The sequence below is a fragment of the Salvelinus sp. IW2-2015 genome, linkage group LG6.2, assembly GCF_002910315.2.
Source record: "Salvelinus sp. IW2-2015 linkage group LG6.2, ASM291031v2, whole genome shotgun sequence".
Taxonomy (NCBI): domain Eukaryota; kingdom Metazoa; phylum Chordata; class Actinopteri; order Salmoniformes; family Salmonidae; genus Salvelinus; species Salvelinus sp. IW2-2015.
Window position 1 is genome coordinate 25,482,004 of NC_036846.1, and position 21,211 is coordinate 25,503,214.

The 21,211-nt window shown below is 40.1% G+C and overlaps 1 protein-coding gene across 1 annotated transcript in view; it reads left to right on the forward strand.

Moving 5' to 3' along the window:
- The window catches only part of LOC111966037 (protocadherin-11 X-linked), a 206,197-nt gene that overhangs the window by 181,702 nt on the left and 3,284 nt on the right, over window positions 1-21,211 (forward strand). Inside the window, exon 5 of the mRNA XM_070444173.1 lies at window positions 14,676-14,711. Coding sequence (XP_070300274.1) covers window positions 14,676-14,711 — 36 coding nt within the window. The remainder of the gene's footprint in view (window positions 1-14,675; window positions 14,712-21,211) is intronic.

Below are 21,211 nucleotides of genomic sequence, written 5' to 3' on the forward strand. Positions count from 1 at the left end.
AAAAAAAAAAGGGAGAGAGAGAATGATTTCTCTCCACATGTTCTCTTTGACACTTGTATACGCTTGATGTATCTGCTAGTACCCCCTCATATCTGCTCTCAGTGAACTTACGGCTTGCATTGATATGGTCGATTTATCATAGCTTTCTCTCTTGCGATCTCTTTCTTCATGTAGAGGCTTATCCTGGTTGTACTGCTAAGATATACGCTCCTCCTCATTTTCCTTCTCCACATGTCGGAGTAGCATTATTGCTCGTGGTATGATTCTGCATACGCGTTCACTCTCTCGCTCGTCCTCTCACAATTGCATTGACTTACGCTATGTAGTTCTGCTAAGATAACCCTCCTGCTAGCTCGCACTGCTCACCTGTCATCTGCTGGTACCTTTTTCAATCTGGCATTCGTTCGGTTTGTAGCTCAAGTGAAACTTACCTGTAGTCTGGGCTGTACGCTCTAAAGAAAGACCACTTAGGGTTTTCGTTGGCTCTTTGTCATGGCAATCTGTCTGTGTACATTTATGGCCCCAGAAATCCAGACTCCTTATCAGTCTTGAAGTGTTCATCGGTATTATGGTAAGGTTAAAGTATCCATCCTCTTCGTCTCGTTGGCTTCTTCTCTCGGCTTGGGTGATTTGTGTGGAGTGATACACACCCTAACAAGGACATCATTTTCTCCATTTACTCATATTAAACCTGTATGCTAATGTGTTCATTCTACTTCATCTTGTCCTTTTCACGTCAGTGATTCCGCTACGGGAGATGATGATTATTTTTATTGTTTTATTTTCTTTATTTAAACTAGGCAAGTCAGTTTACATGACGGCCTACGAAAAGGCATAAGGCCTCCTGGCGGGGACGGGGGCCTGGATTTAAAAAATATATAAATACAATATAAATATAGGACAAAACACACATCCCAACAAGAGAGACAACACAACACTACATAAAGAGAGACGTAAGAACAACATCATTGCAAAGCAGCACAACATGACAACCCAGAATGGTAGCAACACAACATGAAACAACAATGGTAGCAAACACAACATGGTACAGACATTATTGGCAAAGTCGAAAGCACAAAGGTCAAGAAGGTAGAGACAACAATACATCACACAAAGCAGCCAAGCTGTCAATAGAGTGTCCATGAGTTGAGTCTTTGAATGAAGAGATTAGATAAAGATTATTAGTTAGATGTCGCCCCAATAATCAGAAGGGGTGTCCTTTAGTTGGAATTTGATTTCAAGGGACAGCTTGACAAAAGTCACTTAGATTTTGTTTTTAAGCATGTCTAATTGAATTTTGATACGTAATTAAAATCAAGCAATGAATCAGTTCAGCTCCCTCTGCAACTGACAATTCAACCCTCCTGAGCAGTCACAAAAGCCAATTATGATGAAAGTTATTATCTGAGAGAAGGGATGGCTGTGTTTAAAAATGGATCCCGTTGAGCTGCATAATGTTTGTCAGCCAGAATGGGCTCAACCTTGAGACAAGCCTGAAAAGACAACCCCAACATCCATGCTTAACAAGTGGTAGTTGTAATTGTTCTTTAATCAGCCTTTATGTAGGAGTATGGTGTATGGGACTTTATTCAGCTTTAATGTAGGAGTGTGGTGTATGGACATTATTCAGCTTTAATGTATGAGTGTGGTGTATGGGACTTTTTCAGCTTTAATGTAGGAGTATGGTGTATGGGACTTTATTCAGCTTTATGTAGGAGTATGGTGTATGGGACTTTATTCAGCGTTATGTAGGAGTGTGGTGTATGGGACTTTATTCAGCTTTATGTAGGAGTATGGTGTATGGGACTTTATTCAGCGTTATGTAGGAGTATGGTGTATGGGACTTTATTCATCGTTACGTAGGAGTATGGTGTATGGGACTTTATTCAGCGTTACGTAGGAGTATGGTGTATGGGACTTTATTCAGCGTTATGTAGGAATATGGTGTATGGGACTTTATTCAGCTTTATGTAGGAGTGTGGTGTATGGGACTTTATTCAGCGTTATGTAGGAGTGTTGGTGTATGGGACTTTATTCAGCGTTATGTAGGAGTATGGTGTATGGGACTTTATTCAGCGTTATGTAGGAGTATGGTGTATGGGACTTTAATCAGCTTTAATGTAGGAGTATGGTGTATGGGACTTTATTCAGCTTTAATGTAGGAGTGTGGTGTATGGGACTTTATTCAGCTTTATGTAGGAGTATGGTGTATCGGACTTTATTCAGCTTTATGTAGGAGTATGGTGTATGGGACTTTATTCAGCGTTATGTAGGAATATGGTGTATGGGACTTTAATCAGCCTTTATGTAGGAGTGTGGTGTATGGGACTTTATTCAGCATTATGTAGGAGTGTGGTGTATGGGACTTTATTCAGCGTTATATAGGAGTATGGTGTATGGGACTTTATTCAGCTTTATGTAGGAGTATGGTGTTGGGACTTTATTCAGCGTTATGTAGGAATATGGTGTATGGGACTTTATCAGCCTTTATGTAGGAGTGTGGTGTATGGGACTTTATTCAGCATTATGTAGGAGTGTGGTGTATGGGACTTTATTCAGCGTTATATAGGAGTATGGTGTATGGGACTGTTATTCAGCTTTATGTAGGAGTGTGGTGTATGGGACTTTTCTTCAGCGTTATGTAGGAGTATGGTGTATGGGACTTTAATCAGCGCTTTATGTAGGAGTATGGTGTATGGGACTTTATTCAGCGTTATATAGGAGTTTGGTGTATGGGACTTTATTCAGCTTTATGTAGGAGTATGGTGTATGGGACATTATTCAGCTTTAATGTAGGAGTTGTGTGTATGGGACTTTATTCAGCTTTAATGTAGGAGTGTGGTGTATGGGACATTATTCAGCTTTATGTAGGAGTATGGTGTATGGGACTTTATTCAGCTTTAATGAAGGAGTGTGGTGTATGGGACTTTATTCAGCTTTATGTAGGAGTATGGTGTATGGGACTTTATTCAGCGTTATGTAGGAGTATGGTGTATGGGACTTTATTCGCGTTATGTAGGAGTATGGTGTATGGGACTTTATTCAGCTTTATGTAGGAGTATGGTGTATGGGACTTTATTCAGCTTTAATGTAGGAGTATGGTGTATGGGACTTTATTCAGCTTTAATGTAGGAGTGTGGTGTATGGGGACTTTATTCAGCTTTAATGTAGGAGTGTGGTGTATGGGACTTTATTCAGTGTTATGTAGGAAGTGTGGTGTATGGGACTTTATTCAGCGTTATGTAGGAGTATGGTGTATGGGACTTTAATCAGCTTTATGTAGGAGTTGGTGGTATGGACTTTATTCAGCGTTACGTAGGAGTATGGTGTATGGGACTTTATTCAGCTTTATGTAGGAGTATGGTGTATGGGACTTTATTCAGCGTTATGTAGGAGTATGGTGTATGTGACTTTATTCAGCGTTATGTAGGAGTGTGGTGTATGGGACTTTATTCAGCTTTAATGTAGGAGTATGGTGTATGGGACTTTATCAGCTTTAATGTAGGGAGTGTGGTGTATGGGACTTTATTCAGCTTTATGTAGGAGTGTGGTGTATGGGACTATATTCAGCTTTAATGTAGGAGTGTGGTGTATGGGACTTTATTCAGGCGTTACGTAGGAGTATGGTGTATGGGACTTTATTCAGCTTTATGTAGGAGTATGGTGTATGGGACTTTATTCAGCATTATGTAGGAGTATGGTGTATGGGACTTTATTAGCGTTATGTAGGAGTATGGTGTATGGGACTTTATTAAGCGTTACGTAGAAGTTGGTGTATGGGACTTTATTCAGCTTTATGTAGGAGTATGGTGTATGGGACTTTATTCAGCGTTATTGTAGGAGTAATGGTGTATGGGACTTTATTCAGCGTTACGTAGGAGTATGGTGTATGGGACTTTATTCAGCGTTATGTAGGAATATGGTGTATGGGACTTTAATCAGCCTTTATGTAGAGGTGTGGTGTTGGGACTTTATTCAGCGTTATGTAGGAGTGTGGTGTATGGGACTTTATTCAAGTGTTATGTAGGAGTATGGTGTATGGGACTTTAATCAGCGTTATGTAGAGTATGGTGTATGGGACTTTAATCAGCCTTTATGTAGGAGTATGGTATATGGGCACTTTATTCAGCTTTAATGTAGGAGTATGGTGTATGGGACTTTATTCAGGCTTTAATGTATGAGTGTGGTGTATGGGACTTTATTCAGCTTTAATGTAGGAGTGTGGTGTATGGACTTTATCAGCCTTTATGTAGGGAGTATGGTATATGGACTTTATTCGCGTTATGTAGGAGTGTGGTGTATGGACTTTAATCAGCCTTTATGTAGGAGTATGTGTATGGGACTTTATTCAGCGTTACGTAGGAGTATGGTGTAATGGGACTTTAATCAGCCTTTATGTAGAGTATGGTGTATGGGACTTTATTCAGCTTTATGTAGGAGTATGGTGTATGGGACTTTAATCAGCCTTTATGTAGGAGTATGGTGTTATGGGACTTTATTCAGCTTTAATGTAGGAGTATGGTGTATGGTTTTAGGGTATGTAAAAATCCTCTGTATAGCGTTAACGTGATGGTCGAGAAAACATATTTTAAGGGTTGAAGGACGTTTTCGTCATCGGCTGGTCTTATAAGGCCTATTTGATTTATTGATCTTTATTTTATGTCCCATCTGTTGCCGTTAGTCAGATTCCATGTAGATTTTGTCATTTTGCTAATCATGGACCATTGTAAGGTGATATACTGGTTCAATATAGAAATTCAGTAGATTTTATGCATATAGCTCACCATACATGGAAATACTGGGTTTATATGTCGCTTTATTACACTATATCTGTAACCATTTAACCATTCCTTTAAGCTCTTAAAAACATTCGTGTCACGCCCTGACCTTAGTTATCTCTGTTTTCTTTATTATTTTGGTTAGGTCAGCGTGTGATGAGGGTGGTATGGGTGTTTTTGGTCTTGTCTAGGMTTTTTTTGTATGTCTAGGGGTTTTGGTATGTCTAGGTAAATGTATGTCTATGGTTGGTTCCCAATCAGAGGCAGCTGTTTATCGTTGTCTCTGATTGGGGATCATATTTAATAATCCCCAGTTTAGTTTACAATTGGCTCATTCATCCCCCTCCTCTCCCCTGTAACTATTCCCCAGGTCGTTGCTGCAAATGAGAACGTGTTCTCAGTCAACTTACCTGGTAAAATAACGGATAAATAAAAAATAAAATTAAATAAATATTTAGGTTGCCATTTTCCCTTTTGGTGTTTGTGGGTTCTTATTCTATGTTTAGTTGCCTGTTCTGCACTAGCCATATTTGCTTCACGGTTTGTTTTGTTATTTTGTTCGTTTTGTTCAGTGTTCATTCTATTTAATTGTCACGCCCTGACCATAGAGATCCTTTTTATGTCTCTATTTTGGTTGGTCAGGGCGTGAGTTGGGGTGGGCATTCTATGTCTGGTGTTCTATGTTGTTTATTTCTTTGTGTTTGGCCGTGTGTGGTTCTCAATCAGAGGCAGCTGTCTATCGTTGTCTCTGATTGAGAACCATATTTCTGTAGCCTGTTGTCCCACTTTGAGCGGTGGGTGATTATTTTCTGATTAGTGTTTGTTGCACCTGTCAGAACTGGTCGTTTTGTTGTTTTTGTTCGTGTATTCATTTTGATTAAAAGTATTATGGATACGTACCACGCTGCACTTTGGTCCTCCTCTCCTTCTCCCGACGACAATCGTTACATTCATAAAGAAGAATGTACGCTTACCACGCTGCGCCTTGGTCTCCTCCCTACGACGGCCGTGACAGGAAGTCAACGGTAAAACGGTGAAGTGTCTGTTAGCCATATTTTATGAACATTTTTAGGAGATGTATTGTTGGAAAGTTGAAACAGACTGATGGCCTAAAATCTCAAGTTTGCAAGAAATGTAAGTTATAGTGAGGAATGTACACTTGAACCATGTTTGAGAGAAATACCATGTCTGGTTCATATTCATAATGTTAGGAGATGGGAGTAGGCCTGTACACACAGTACGTGATGCTGACAGTGCAGACTGAGCTGTGAGAGAGGCGTCTCCTGTCCTGCGTTAATAAACACAGGCAACTCAAAAGCGTCTGTCGGTAGCGGAAGTCCACGGCCCCACATTGACACTGGAATACTGAGCTGTCATGACAGCTCGGTTTTAAACGTCATTTCACAGAACTCACACAGTTGAACAGCAGTTGACTATAACTGTTCTCACCACTCGCTACTCACCACTGAGATCCTCCGGTCATGACTGAAGTAATATGAAATGGGAACGAGTGGGTTGCTTTGGCAAGCTCAGCCAAGATGAGCTCTCTCTGCTCTCTGCTCTCTCTCGCTCTCTCTTCTCTCTGCTCTCTCTCTCTCTCTCTCTCTCTCTGCTTCTCTCTCTCTCTGCTCTCTCTCTCTCTCTTGCCTCTCTCTCTCGTTGCTCTCTCTCTCCTCTCTCTCCTCTCTCTCTCTCTCTCTCTCCTCTCTCTCTCTCCTCTCTCTCTCTCTCTCTCTCTCCTCTGCTCTCTCTCTCTCTGTCTTTAAAGTTATTTACACTGTAAATAAACTGAAGTGGAAGCAACTGAACTGCAGTGAATGGGAGGGAGGGAGTCACCCAGATCTGCATTAGTGTTAAACCATTAAGAATACTAAACGCCTACACAGAGTTTGAGGTTCCTTGACTGATCTCACTTCTAAACGGTTTCGGCATCAACACTACTTTTCCCCATATCATATCTCTCGCCAATCTACTCTATGTTCATTAAAAAACTACGGATTCAGATCGTCCTCACTGCCCCTAGACAGACAGTAGACAGTGAACTCTTCAGCCAGCGAACCTTCAAACTGTCAATCCTTTATCCTTCAGCTGCTGCCACGCTTGTGATCCTCTTTGACCATGATCCTGTAGTGTACAGATGCTTGGAAAGTTGACCGGCTGAAGGATACATAATACAAGTAGTCCCCAGGGGCGTCCGTCGATGTTTCTCATCATACAAACATCCGAGGGCTTCTCTGACTCCTCTGACCTCTGCAAGGAATGGGAGACAGATAGAGGTAGGGGTTTGGCTGGTAAAACAACCACAGATAGAGGTAGGGGTTTGGCTGGTAAAACAACCACAGATAGAGGGTGGGTTGGCTAGTGCACCGCAAACAAATTGACAAACCCACACCACACAGTAGGTAGCAAGGATTGCTCAGCCACACTGTGGGAGAAACAAAGTATGGTGTGTGCAATTTCTCATTTTCAAGGTATACAGGTAGGTAGAGAGACTTCCTATAAAGAAAGACATGTAGACTCAAGACAGGAAGGAACATGAAACTGGAGTTGTGTTTCAACAAGGAAAATAGTTTGCAAACATTAGATAATGTTAGCTAATACATGACATGTGTTTTGTGTTAGAAGGTACTGTGTGGTGAATAGAAGTGTATGTTAGGAGCCTAAACTGCTGCTACAAATAACAATATAGAAAATAGTAAAAATAAAGTAAAACCTTTGAATGAGTAGGTGTGTCCAAACAATTGACTGGTACTGTAAGTGTCTGTTTGGGGTCTAAACTGCTGCTACAAATAACAACATTGGTCATGTAGGGTATCTATTCATGTAGTAAGAATAGCAAAGTTATTAGAAGTTGGAATGTTGACGCTAAAAAGCCACAGTGACCAATACAACAATGAAGCTTCACTATTACATTCTGGAACGTTCATTCAAGTCATTCAACTGCAAATTGTTACTAAGTAACATGTTCACCTCAAACAGAACCCTTGTTGTACTCACCTTGGGTTGCCGGGTAAATATAAAATGACATGAAATCTAGCAATCATGTCACGCTAAATGCCATCGGCATACTGGTTAAAAAAAATCATGACAGTTTCCTTCAGCCATGCTCTCCCAATGGAGATGAACATGGAATCTGGAACGTGGGTTGAACATGAATGTGACCATGGTTTAAGCACCACATTCAGTTGAATGATTGCTTAATGGAATACATTTAGCAGTGTCATTACTGCGACACATTACTGCACCACAGCAACAGCTCATTCTGACCCAGAAGGAGGAGATCTCCCATAGGAAGTACATGATTATTATATGCATTTTCTCCTCCTCCTCTACCCACATATCGTCAATGGAGAAAGAGGTTATTACCATATCATCAAGGATGAAAGAGGCTTGTAACGCCATCATGAAGGGAGAAAGAGGGTTATAACCACGTCATGAAGGGAGAACGAGGGTTATAAACTATCATGAAGGGAGAACGAGGGTTATAAACTATCATGTAGGGAGAAAGAGGGTTATAACCACATCATGAAGGGAGAACGAGGGTTATAAGCTATCATGTAGGGAGAAAGAGGGTTATAACCACATCATGAAGGGAGAACGAGGGTTATAAACTATCATGTAGGGAGAAAGAGGGTTATAACCACATCATGAAGGGAGAACGAGGGTTATAAACTATCATGAAGGGAGAAAGAGGGTTTTACTCTATCATGAAGGCAGAAATAAGGTTATAACCACGTCATGAGGGAGAGAGGGTTAAACCACATCATGAAGGGAGAGAAGGGTTTTACTCTATCATGAAGGCAGAAATAAGTTATAACCCATCATGAAGGGAGAGAGGGTTAAAACCACATCATGAAGGCAGAAATAAGGTTAAAACCACATCATGAAGGCCAGAAATAAGGTTTTTAACCACATCGTGAAGGGAGAACGAGGGTTATAAACTATCATGAAGGGAGAAAGAGAGTTTTACTCTATCATGAAGGCCAGAAATAAGGTTATAACCAGAGACCATCATGAAGGCAGATATAAGGTTAACCACATCGTGAAGGGAGAACGAGGGTTATAAACTATCATGAGGGAGAAAGAGGGTTATAACCACATCATGAAGGGAGAACGAGGGTTATAAACTATCATGAAGGGAGAAAGAGGGTTAAAACCACATCATGGAGGGGAAAGAGGGTTTACTCTATCATGAAGGCAGAAATAAGGTTATAACCACATCATGAAGGCAGAAATAAGGTTATAACCACATCGTGAAGGGAGAACGAGGGTTATAAACTATCATGAAGGCAAAATAAGGTTTATAACCACATATGAAGGGAGAAAGAGGGTTTTACTCTATCATGAAGGCAGAAATAAGGTTATAACCACATCGTGAAGGAGAACGAGGGTTATAAACTATCATGAAGGGAGAAAGAGGTTAAAAACACATCATGAAGGGAGAACTAAGGTTATAACCACATCGTGAAGGGAGAACGAGGGTTATAAACTTATCATGAAATGATAAACAGGGTAATAACCACATCATGAAGGAAGAAAAAAGGGTTTTACTCTATCATGAAGGCAGAAATAAGGTTATAACCACATCATGAAGGGAAAAAAGAGGGTTTTACTCTATCATGAAGGCAGAAATAAGGTTAACCACATCATGAAGGCAGAACTAAGTTATAACACATCGTGAAGGGAGAAACGAGGGTTATACTATCATGAAGGAGAGAGGGTTATAAACCACATCATGAAGGAGAACGAGGGTTATAACCACATCACGGAGGGAGAAAGAGGGTTTTAACTCTATCATGAAGGCAGAAGATAAGGTTATAACCACATCATGAAGGCAGAACTAAGGTTATAACCACATCGTGAAGGGAGAACGAGGGTTATAAACTATCATGAAGGGAGAGAGGGTTATAACCACATCATGAAGGGAGAAAGAGGATTATAACCACATCATGAAGGCAGAAAGAGGGTTATAACCACATCATGAAGGCAGAAATAAGGTTATAACCACATCATGAAGGGAGAAAGAGGATTATAACCACATCATGAAGCCAGAAAGAGGGTTATAACCACATCATGAAGGCAGAAAGAGGGTTATTACCACATCATGAAGGGAGAAAAAGGGTTATAAAACTATCATGAAGGGAGAAAGAGGTTTATAACCACATTGTCACAGGAGAAAGAGGGTTATAACCACATGATGAAGGGAGAAAAATGGTTATAACCACATCAAGAGGGGATGAAGAGGGTTATAACCACATCATGAATGGAAAATGTAGGTTCTAACCACATCATCAAGGCCGAAAAAGGGTTATAGCCATGTCTGTATATAGTACAATCGGAAAGAGTTTAGACCACTTGACTTTTTCAACATTTTGTTACGTTACAGCCTTATTCTAAAATGGATTCAATTGTTTTTTCCCCTCAAAAATCTACACTCAATACCCCATAGTGACGAAAAAATGGTGTCAAATTTAAACAAAATAAAAAACTGAAATAATAAATTAACATAAGTATTCAGACTCTTTACTCAGTACTTTCTTGAAGCACCTTTGGCAGCGATAACAGCGTAGCTACAAGCTTGGCACAACTGTACTTGGGGAATTTCTCCCGTTCTTCTCTACAGATCCTCTCAAGCTCAGTCAGGTCGGATGGGCAGCAGAGATGTTCAATTGGATTCAAGTCCGAGCTCTGACTGGGCCACTTATGGACATTCAGAGACTTGTCCCAAAGCCACTCCTGCGTTGTCTTGGCTGTGTGCTTAGGGTCGTTGTTCTGTTGGAAGGTGAACCTTCGTCCCAGTCTGAGGTCCTGAGCGCTCTGGAGCAGTTTTCATCAAAGATTTCTCTGTCCTTTGCTCCATTCATCTTTCCCTCGATACTGACTAGTCTCCCAGTCCCTGCCGATGAAAAACATCCCCACAGCATGATGCTGCCACTACCATGCTTCACCGTAGGGATGGTGCCAGGTTTCCTCCTGACATGACACTTGGCATTCAGGCCAAAGTGTTCAATTTTGGTTTCATCAGACCAGAGCATCTTGTTTCTCATGGTTTGAGAGTCCTTTAGGTACCTTTAGGTAAACTCCAAGCGGTCTGTCATGTGCCTTTTACTGAGGAATGTCTTCTGTCTGGCCACTCTACCATAAAGCCCTGATTGGTGGAGTGCTGCAGAGATTGTTGTCCTTCTGGAAGGTTCTCCCATCTCCACAGAGGAACTCTGGAGCCATCAGGTTCTTGGTCACCTCCCTGACCAAGGCCTTTCTCCCGCGATTGCTCAGTTTGGCCGGGCAGCCAGCTCTAGAGGAAGTCTTGGAGGTTCCAAACTTTTTCCATTTAAGAATGATTGAGGTTGCTGTGTTCTTGGGGACCTTCAATGATGCAGACATATTTTGGTACCCTTCCCCAGATCTGTGCCTCGACACAATCCTGTCTCGGAGCTCTACGGACATGGCTTGGTTTTTGCTCTGACATGCACAGTCAACTATGGGACCTTACATAGACTTGTGTGTGCCTTTCCAAATCATGTCCAATCAATTGAACTTACCACGGGTGGACTCCAATCAAGTTGTAGCAAAATCTCAAGGATGATCAATGGAAACAGTTTGCACCTGAGCTCATTTTCGATTCTCATAGCAAAGGGTCTGAATAAATTATGTAATTTAGGTTTTTCAACCATTTATTTTTGTGCAAAYAAATTCTAAAAACTTGGATTTGCTTTGCCATTGTGGGGTATTGTGTGTAGGTTGATTAAGAATTTGTTTTATTTAATCAATTTTAGAATAAGGCTGTAACATAACAAAATGTGGAAAAAGGCACGGTGTCTGGATACTTTCCAATAGCACTGTAGATAGCGTATGCGACCCTGAACAATTTCTGCAGCAGCGAAAGTGCTTCTTGTTGTTCATATTAAATCTACAGACTGTAAGTGATGTCAATCATTATGTTTTATGTATTATTTAGTGAAGCTGAATGGAGAGGCACAATTCATCCAATGTACCTCTCAGAGTTGTACCCACACACTTGTTGATATAAACCGAAAGACAAGACGAGTGTCAAGGTTGGAATAGATTGGGATCTAGATGCAGAACAGCACAATGAGCTCTGGTGTTTTTAATCAATTATTTATCCAATATTTTAATTATCCGAAAGCTGAGAATGATCAAAGCCACGGTTCGAGCCCCACTGCCTTTGCAATGCTAAGACACTCTTCTACCGCTTTGATGTGGGTAGGCATCACATGCACTTATCTCCATCTCTGTGCCAGGCATGGCTGTGGGTGCTTGAAAACCAGTGGTCTGGAGAGGCTTATAGATGGAGAGGAGAGGGTCAGCGACCCAGCACTACAGAGATGGATCACACATTATTCTCTCCTATAAACTGTTATATACAATATACATCGGCTAGAAACTAAGGCTACTTGCGGTCATCTTTTGAAGAACTTTCTCTGTTCAACTGTGTTGCGTTATCACACATTTAATTGGTTGGTGAGGTCTGTATCGCGAAGCTATTTACATCATGAAATGTTGAATAGAACATAGTACCAAAGGAATGTACCGTAACTGTTTGACCGCTACGTTCGGTTTAACAATGTAAATAAAACACCTCTTCAAACAACGTTGACAAGTACAGAATTTCAGCTCCTAACTTTGTCTTCATGTTTGACGCATTACATAATATATCTTTTTTTTWATTTTTATATATCAGGTTTCAGTCTCAATGGCAAGATAATATTAACGCTAGCTAAGAGGACCAACTACAGTCCACTAATTCTCTGCGGGGATCCAGTTAAACCGATCTATCTACCTCATGTTAGACTAGAATGAGGTAATCAGACTAGCTTCTAGAAGTCCTGTAACCAGGCAGTTCAGATCAATCAAACGTCCGCTATACAACCAACACATCTCTTCTGACATATTACCACCACAGTTCCCTTTCATGGTTTGACCAGTTATTTGCTAATTAAATTGGGTTGATTACTCTTTTCTTACTCTGCCTGAGGAAGGATTGTCACTTGGCAGCGTTCACCCTCATTAACAACTTAATAATTTTACGGGGCAATCATCTTAAAAAGACATTTTGAACTTCTATCCCATTTACCTCTATACCCTAAAGGATAACACTATTTATACCCATCCTTCAACGCATCCAATCTGTTAACCTCAGAAAAGTGTGACTGAGTCGCAAATGTCCTCCTATTCCTTATATAGTGCACTGCATTATGGGTCCCGATATAGTGCAATATATTTAGGGAATAGGGTGTCGTTTGGGATGCTGGCAGTCTTCCGACGGCTTATTGACATTTTCCATTACTGGCCTGCACACACATATGGTCCTCTGGCTAGCCAGACCGCAGGCTCGGTCGCATTTATGAATGTTAACAGGTAGCTCTATTTTTCACTGCTGTGAGACAAGTAACACAGTTGAACTTGACCAAAGCATTCTCTTCGTTCTCCTGCAAATTCTTTTGCATAGGCTATAGGAAATGCATAGGTTGGCATGAAGTTTTCACCAGTATCATTTAAACTGTAATAGACAGTGGTTGCCTGTTAGCTTGTTGCTACATTACGCCACTTATTTGTGACCTAACAAGACACACGTTTCTATGTCAGGGATATTGTGTTTGTACTGTAGCATGCACTAGGTTCTGTTGCATCACATTCACAACACATATAAAACACAGACTGTACACACTCACAGCTACATTGTCCTTCAGTGAATAAAGTGTGATCTCTTGATTTGTTGACATATTACTGTGCTTTCTGTATAAATATACTCACTTCCTTGTTCCTGTTCATCATTCACATTAGTGGGATGAATTCTTGTTGTGTTGATAAAGTACTTTTTGTTCATCGACGTACTTTTTGTTCATCAGTAACCCTCTCAGCTTGTCCTTCTCATCAATGTTTCCCATTCACCCTCAGACCTGTCAGTAACCCTCTCAGCTTGTCGACATCATCAATGTTTCCCATTCACCCTCAGACCTGTCAGTAACCCTCCTTAGCTTGTCGACATCATCAATGTTTCCCATTCACCCCTCAGTCAGTAACCCTCTCAGCTTGTCGACATCATCAATGTTCCCCTTCACCCTCAGATCTCCCTCAGTAACCCTCTCAGCTTGTCGACATCATCAATGTTTCCCTTCACCCTCAGATCTCCCTCAGTAACCCTCTCAGCTTGTCGACATCATCAATGTTTCCCTTCACCCTCAGATCTCCCTCAGTCACGTGGTCAGATTATTATACACAGCACAAAGAAAACAACGTTGGTGATAATAAATTAAATACTGTTATATCTCTCTCTAAGCTTTTATCTGGTCCCCTGGGAGAAGAGACTCTATTCTGCAGCCTCGTGGGCCTCTTTGTTCCCTATTTAGAAGCTTGACACTGTTTATTGTTAGTTTTCGATGCTTCATTTGATATTCAGTGCTCTTTCACCGCTGACATGCCAACACATCTTTTCCAGTGTCAGTTATTATTGTCTTGTGTTGTCGTGGTGATGTCAGGTTCTGCATTGAACATACGTAACATTTTCTTATGAGGGTGTATTTTCTAACTGAGCAGTATAACAATTTGACTTGTAACAGCCTTCGTTCTCTCCCTAAGAAATCCGTACAGATCTGAAATCTCCATTCTATCTGAAACAGAAAGCCATCTTTGAGCGTATAGATGAACTTTGACCTGTTTATATCATAGACATTTATCGGAGCGTTTTCCAACAACAACRAGGCAAAAATAATATTTCACATCAATTGTGCCCCTGAAGATGACATTCCATATGAACCATCTTTAAGGCTTGACTCTGTAATTACATATAAAATCAATACTGTGGTTGAATGCAGTGCAATCATGGACAATAACTGTTTCTTTTTTCTTCCCCCCCCCCACCATGTGTTATTACAGGAGGGTTGTCTTCTCAGCAAGATAACGTCTGCAAACGTAAGTCTAAACAGTACTGCATGCCATTTTTCTTCTTCACCATTTCCCCACAATGCATTTTCTCAGCCATTTGCTTTATTTATCTTCACGCTAAAGGAAAACAACTCCGGGCGTGGAACCATTTCATGTGTACATGTTTGAGTTCCATCCCATGTTCTATGTCCATGAACCTTACCTGTCAGTTTAACTTTGAAACTAAGAACAAGACAACCGATGAACATTCAAATGATGCATTCAACAAACAGGGTTAATTGTAAAAGGGTAGAGTTGTTATTTGGATTATCTAGTCATTAGTCAGGTCAACTAAATACAAGTAGCTTCAACCCAAAATGTATTCCTTTTTTTTTTTTTTTGCAGATGTCACTTTGTGAGTTGTTTTTTTAAGGTGTTAGATTCGTTTTTTTTTTGTRTTGCATGCAATGGGGTAATTCTTTAATTATCATGAAAGGACACGTTTCCTTCACGGGCTGCTTTGTACGTCAAAGCCCTGAAGGTGCGGAATGCATCCAATTCAGTTCTTGAAATTGAAGAAATGTGTTCTGTTCTCTGTTTGGATTGCTGATGTTATGGTTTATAATTTAAAGTTTTTCTGTAAGGCTCAGCGATGTAGAAACAACGTTCTTTTCAGTTTCTCTACGTTTCTCTACGTTAGATGGCACAGCTCTACCTGACTTGTTCCTACGGCAACAAAAGACACAGAACCCTTTCTCGCTCTTACAGCAGCCAGACCACAGAACAGCAAATGGAATTATACTGCAACGCATGACCTTCATGTCTTCTGTTACCTTTCATCTATTTTTCACTTTCGTTTTCTTACAATAAATCTATTTTTCTCATATATTGTATATTGCAACACTTAACCCAGGCCTTGGAGTTCAGTTCACTGAATTCTGTTCTGTATGTAAAGCCTTGAGCTTGTCACCATGTGACCGACAGCGTTGCACCCCGACCTCCTGCAAGACCCACCACAATACTGTGTTAACCCTTTGAACTAAAGTCTTGCCTTCAGCTTGGGGAGCTAATTATCCAGGTCTCAGGCAAGGTTACTCATCTCTTGACTCATTCACTGACCCTCCTCCATTACATAGTTGTCATGGCCAGAACTCTAATGGTGAAGTAATTACAGTCCTGACAAGAACAATTGATATTCATATCAGTCATATAAAGTGATGCATTACACAATATTTAACAAGGACAACGGTTTAGACAGGCTTCACCTCCAACCGTACATTGCAGGGTTTCAGAGTGAAAATATACTTGTTTTATAACTGAGCAGGTTGGCACTATGATCTGGCATGTGGACAGATTGTTGTTGGTGAATAGTGTTCTGGTTTAATTTGCATGTTTCAGATTCTACTTCCTGTTTAACTGTAGTAGATCAAGACATAGTTCCACTATATATATATATATATATATATATATATATATATATATATATATATATAAATATATAGTCCTGTCCGAAAGTATTCATACCCTTTGCCTTTTTCCACATTTTATTGTGTTACAGCCTGAAATTAAAATTGATTCCATTTCGATTTTATGTCACTGGCCTACATACAATTCCAATTAATGTCAAAAGTGGAATTATGCTTTCAGAAATTGTTACAAATTAATTAAAAATGAGAAGCTTAAATGTCTTGATTCAATAAGTATTCAACCCCTTACATATGGCAAGCCTAAATACATTCAGGAGTAAAAATGTGCTTAACAAGTCACATAATAAGTTGTATGGACTCACTCTGTGTGTAATAACAGTGTTTAACTAGATTTTTTAATGACTGCCTCGTCTCTGACAACCCACACATACAGTTATCCCTCAGTCGAGCAGTGCATTTCAAACACAGATTCAACAACAACCAGAGAGGTTTTCCAATGCCTCAAAGAAGGGCACCTATCAGTAGATGGGTAAAAATATATATTTATATAGTATATATCCCTTTCAACATGAAGTACACTTTGGATGGTGTATCAATACAGCCAGTCACTACAAAGATACAGGTGTCTTTCCTAACTCAGTTGCCTGAGAGGAAGGAAACCTCTCAGTGATTTCAACATGAGGCCAATGGTGACTTTAAAACAGTTACAGAGTTTAATGGCTGTGATWGGAGAAAACTGAGGATCAACAACTTTGTAGTTACTCAACAATACTAACCTAAATGACAGAGGGAAAATAAGGTACAGAACAGAAATATTCCAAAATATGCATCCTGTTTGCAAATAGGCACTAAAGTATAACTGCAAAGAAGAAAGAAACTTCATGTCCTGAATACAAAGTGTTATGTTTGGAGCAAATACAACACAACACATCACTGAGTACCATTCTTTATATTTTCAAGCATGGTGGTGGCTACATCATGTTWTGGGTATGCTTGTCATCGACAAGGACAAGGGAGTTTTTTTTAGGATAAAAATAAATGGAATAGAACTAAGCAAAGGCTAAAGGAAGAGGAAAACCTGGTTCAGTCTGTTTTCCAACCGACACGAAGACAAACTCACATTTCAGCAGGACAATAACCTAAAACACAAAGCCAAATATACACTGGTGGTGCTTATCAAGAWGACATTGAATGTTCCTGAGTGGCCTAGTTACAGTTTTGACTTACATCTACTTGAAAATCAATGGCAAGACTTGAAAACGGCTGTTTAACAATGATTAACAACCAATTTGACCGAGCTTGAAGAATTTTGAAAATTATAAATGGGCAAATATTGTACAATCCAGGGGTGCAATGCTCTTATAGATTTACCCAGAAAGACTCACAGCTGTAATCGCTGCCAAAGGTGATTCTAACACGTATTGACTGCTTCTGTATTTCATTTTCAATAAATGTGCAAATATTTCTAAAAACATGTATTCACTTTGTTGTGTGTAGATGGGTGACTAAAACATATATTTAATCAATTTAGAATTCAAGCTGTAGCACAAATCATGGTTACTACATGATTCCATGTGTGATTTCCTCATATGTTATTTCATAGTTCTTATAGTTTTCATGTCTTCACTATTATTGTGCAATTCTACAATGTAGAAAGAAGTACAAAAAAAGAAAAACCCTTGCATGAGTAGGCGTTCTAAAACTTTGACCGGTAGTGTACATGTATCTATATCTATCTATATATCTATATACATCTCTCTCTATCTATCATCTCTATCTATATATATATATATATCTATATATCTATCTATATTTATTTATATATATCTACTGTATATCTCTTTATATATATTTATATATATATACATACAGTACAAGTCCAAAGTTTTAGAACACCTACTCATTCAAGGGTTTTCTTTATTTTTTATTTTTTTTTACATTTAATAATAATAGTGAAAACATCAAATCTATGAAATAACACAAATGGAATCATGTAGTAACCAAAAAAGTGTTAGATTCTTCAAAGTAGCCAACCTTGCCTTGATGACAGCTTTGCACACACTTGACATTATCATAACCAAATTCACCTGGAATGCTTTTCCAACAGTGTTGAAGGAGTTCCCAACATATGCTGAACACTTGTTGGCTGCTTTTTTTCCACTCTGCGGTTCAACTCTTCCCAAACCATCTCAATCGGCTTGAGGTTGAGAGATTGTGGAGGCCAGGTCATTTGATGCAGTACTCCATCACTCTCCTTCTTGGTCAAATAGCCCTTACACAGCCTGGAGGTGTGTTTTGGTGTGTTTTGGTCATTGTCCTGTTAAAAAACAAATGATTGTCCCACTAAGCGCAACCCAGATTGGATGGCGTATCGGTGTAGAATGCTGTGGTTGAAATGCTGGTTAAAGTGTGCCTTGAATTCAAAGTAAATCACAGACAATGTCACCAGCTAAGCACCTTCACACCATCACACCTCCTCCTCCYRGCTTCATGGTGGGAATCACACATATGTAGGTCATCCGTTCCCCTACTCTGCATCTCACAAAGGACAGATTTCCACCAGTCTAATGTCCATTGCTCGTGTTTCATCGCCCAAGCAAGTCTCTTCTTCTTATTGGTGTCCTTTAGTAGTGGTTTCTTTGCAGCAATTCGACCATGAAGGCCTGATTCATGCACGTCTCCTCTGAACAGTCGATGTTGAGATGTGTAAGTTACTTGAACTCAGTGAAGCATTTATTTGGGCTGAAATCTGAGGTGCAGTTWTCTCTAATGAACTTATCCTCTGCAGCAGAGGTAACTCTGGGTCTTCCTTTCCTGTGGCGGTCCTCATGAGAGCCACTTTCACTATAGTGCTTTATTGTTCTTTGTGACTGCACTTGAAGAAACGTTCAAAGTTCTTGACATTTTCCGGATTGACTGACCTAAAAGTAATGCTGGACTGTKATTTCTCTTTGCTTATTTGAGCTGTTCTTCCTATTGTTTGAGCTGTTCTTGCCATAATATGGACATGGTATTTTACCGAATAGGGCTATCTTCTGCATACCACCCATACCTTGTCACAACACAAATTCACTTTTAACAAGGTACACCTGTTAATCAAAATGCATTCCAGGTGACTACCTCATGATGCTGGTTGAGAGAATGCCAAGAGCGTGCAAAGCTGTCATCACGGCAAAAGGTGGCTACTTTGAAGAATCTCAAATATACAATATATTTAGATTTTTTTTACACTTTTTTTGGTTACTGCATGATTCATATGTGTTATTTTATAGTTTTGATGTCTTCACTATTATTCTACAATGTAGAAAATAGTACAAATAAAGAAAAACCCTTGAATGAGTAGGTGTGTTCAAACTTTTGACTGGTAATGTATATGTTTTCACAGACAGCTAGGTGATGAAAAATCACAATTTTCCTCAAACAGATTTGTCCAGGTCTAGGTGATGCATCCAGGACGATCACAGCACGATCGCTCTCTCCACTCGTAGTGATCCACTCGTAGTGATCCACCTCGTAAGTGAGCGCCCAGTTTATAACTGATAAGGGCATAGACTGATGTTTATCACAACATAGTTATCTCTCCTCTCCTCTCTTTCTCCTCCTTTCTCTTCTCTCTCTCTCGTCTCTCTCTCTCTCTCTCTCGTCTCTCTTCTCTCTCTCTCTCTCTCTCTTCTCCTGCTCTCTCTTCCTCTCATCCTCTCGTCTCTCTCTCTCTCTCTCTCTCTCCTCTCTCCTATATATATATTATAATATATAAGGATGGTAAGAAGTGTATAAGGCAGGAGGATAGTACATCATTGACTGTACGTCACCTGGATGAGGTGATGTATAGTATATCCTTAATCTACAGTATCTCGTCTCTCCTCCGCATGAAAATACACAGGTTCCTAATCCCCGTCACCCCCACGGTGAAGCCAGGTCCCATTCTGCACATTGTCTGGTTCGTCTACCAAAGCAGAGTGGCTTAGTTTGGATAGGGCTGGCTCCGTTATTAGAACTCTGGCTTCTTTCCTCATTTTTTTATTTTATCTCCTCTATGCACATACTTTGCAAGGCACCTGTTTTATCTGGCCGAGCTGCTGTTGGGTTCCTTTAGATCTTCTTTACACCAGCTTGTGTTTGTTTTATGGATTTCTGGCATGTTCTTTAGAATAAGTAGCAACGCTTTAACAATACGTACACCACGATTGTTGTTGTCGTGTCAATCTTTTCTCTCAACACAACAAAGAAAAGACCAACCATAAAAAAGCACACTGTTAGAAGAAATATGCACTTATTTTCAGCCTCTGTYCAGATTGAAAACCAGATTGATTTATCTTTTTACACCTTTGCACAAATTCCATTTGTATAAACATCTGACAGAGATATGAAAACTCCACGCTATGATTATGTCGTAATTATCATGGACAGCTGTTTGTTTGAATCAATTCTGGCTGTCATTGTCTGAGCAGAAAGACTCAAATAAATTAGAAACATGTGGAGAGGAAGTGAGCAGCTGCATTCCAAATGACTCCCTATTCCCTAAGGGCCCTGGTCAGAAGTAGTGCACTATGTAGGGAATAGGTTGCCATTTGAGATGCAGCCGGCTTCTCATGGAGCTGCCAAAGCTCTGTAAATATGAGCCTGTACTTTCCGTTCATAAAGACTTGACATTGATGTGGTGGACTAGTCGACAGCTTGACATTGCTGTGGTGGAGTAGTCGACAGCTTGACAGTGCTGTGGTGGACTAGTCGACAGCTTGACATTGCTGTGGTGGAGTAGTCGACAGCTTGACATTGCTGTGGTGGAGTAGTCGACAGTTTGACATTGCTGTGGTGGAGTAGTCGACAGTTTGACATTGCTGTGGTGGAGTAGTCGACAGCTTGACATTGCTGTGGTGGAGTAGTCGACAGCCTGTCTCTTATACACATCTAGATGTGTATAAGAGACAGGGGCTGGCTCGTTATAGAACCTGGCTTCTTTCCTCAGTTTTTTGTATTTTATCTCTCTCTATGCACATAGTTTTCAAGGCACTGTTTTATCTGTCCGACTCTGTTTGGTCTTTATATCTCTTACACCAGCTTGTGTTTGTTTTATGGATTTCTGGCATGTTCTTTAGAATAAGTAGCAACGCTTTAACA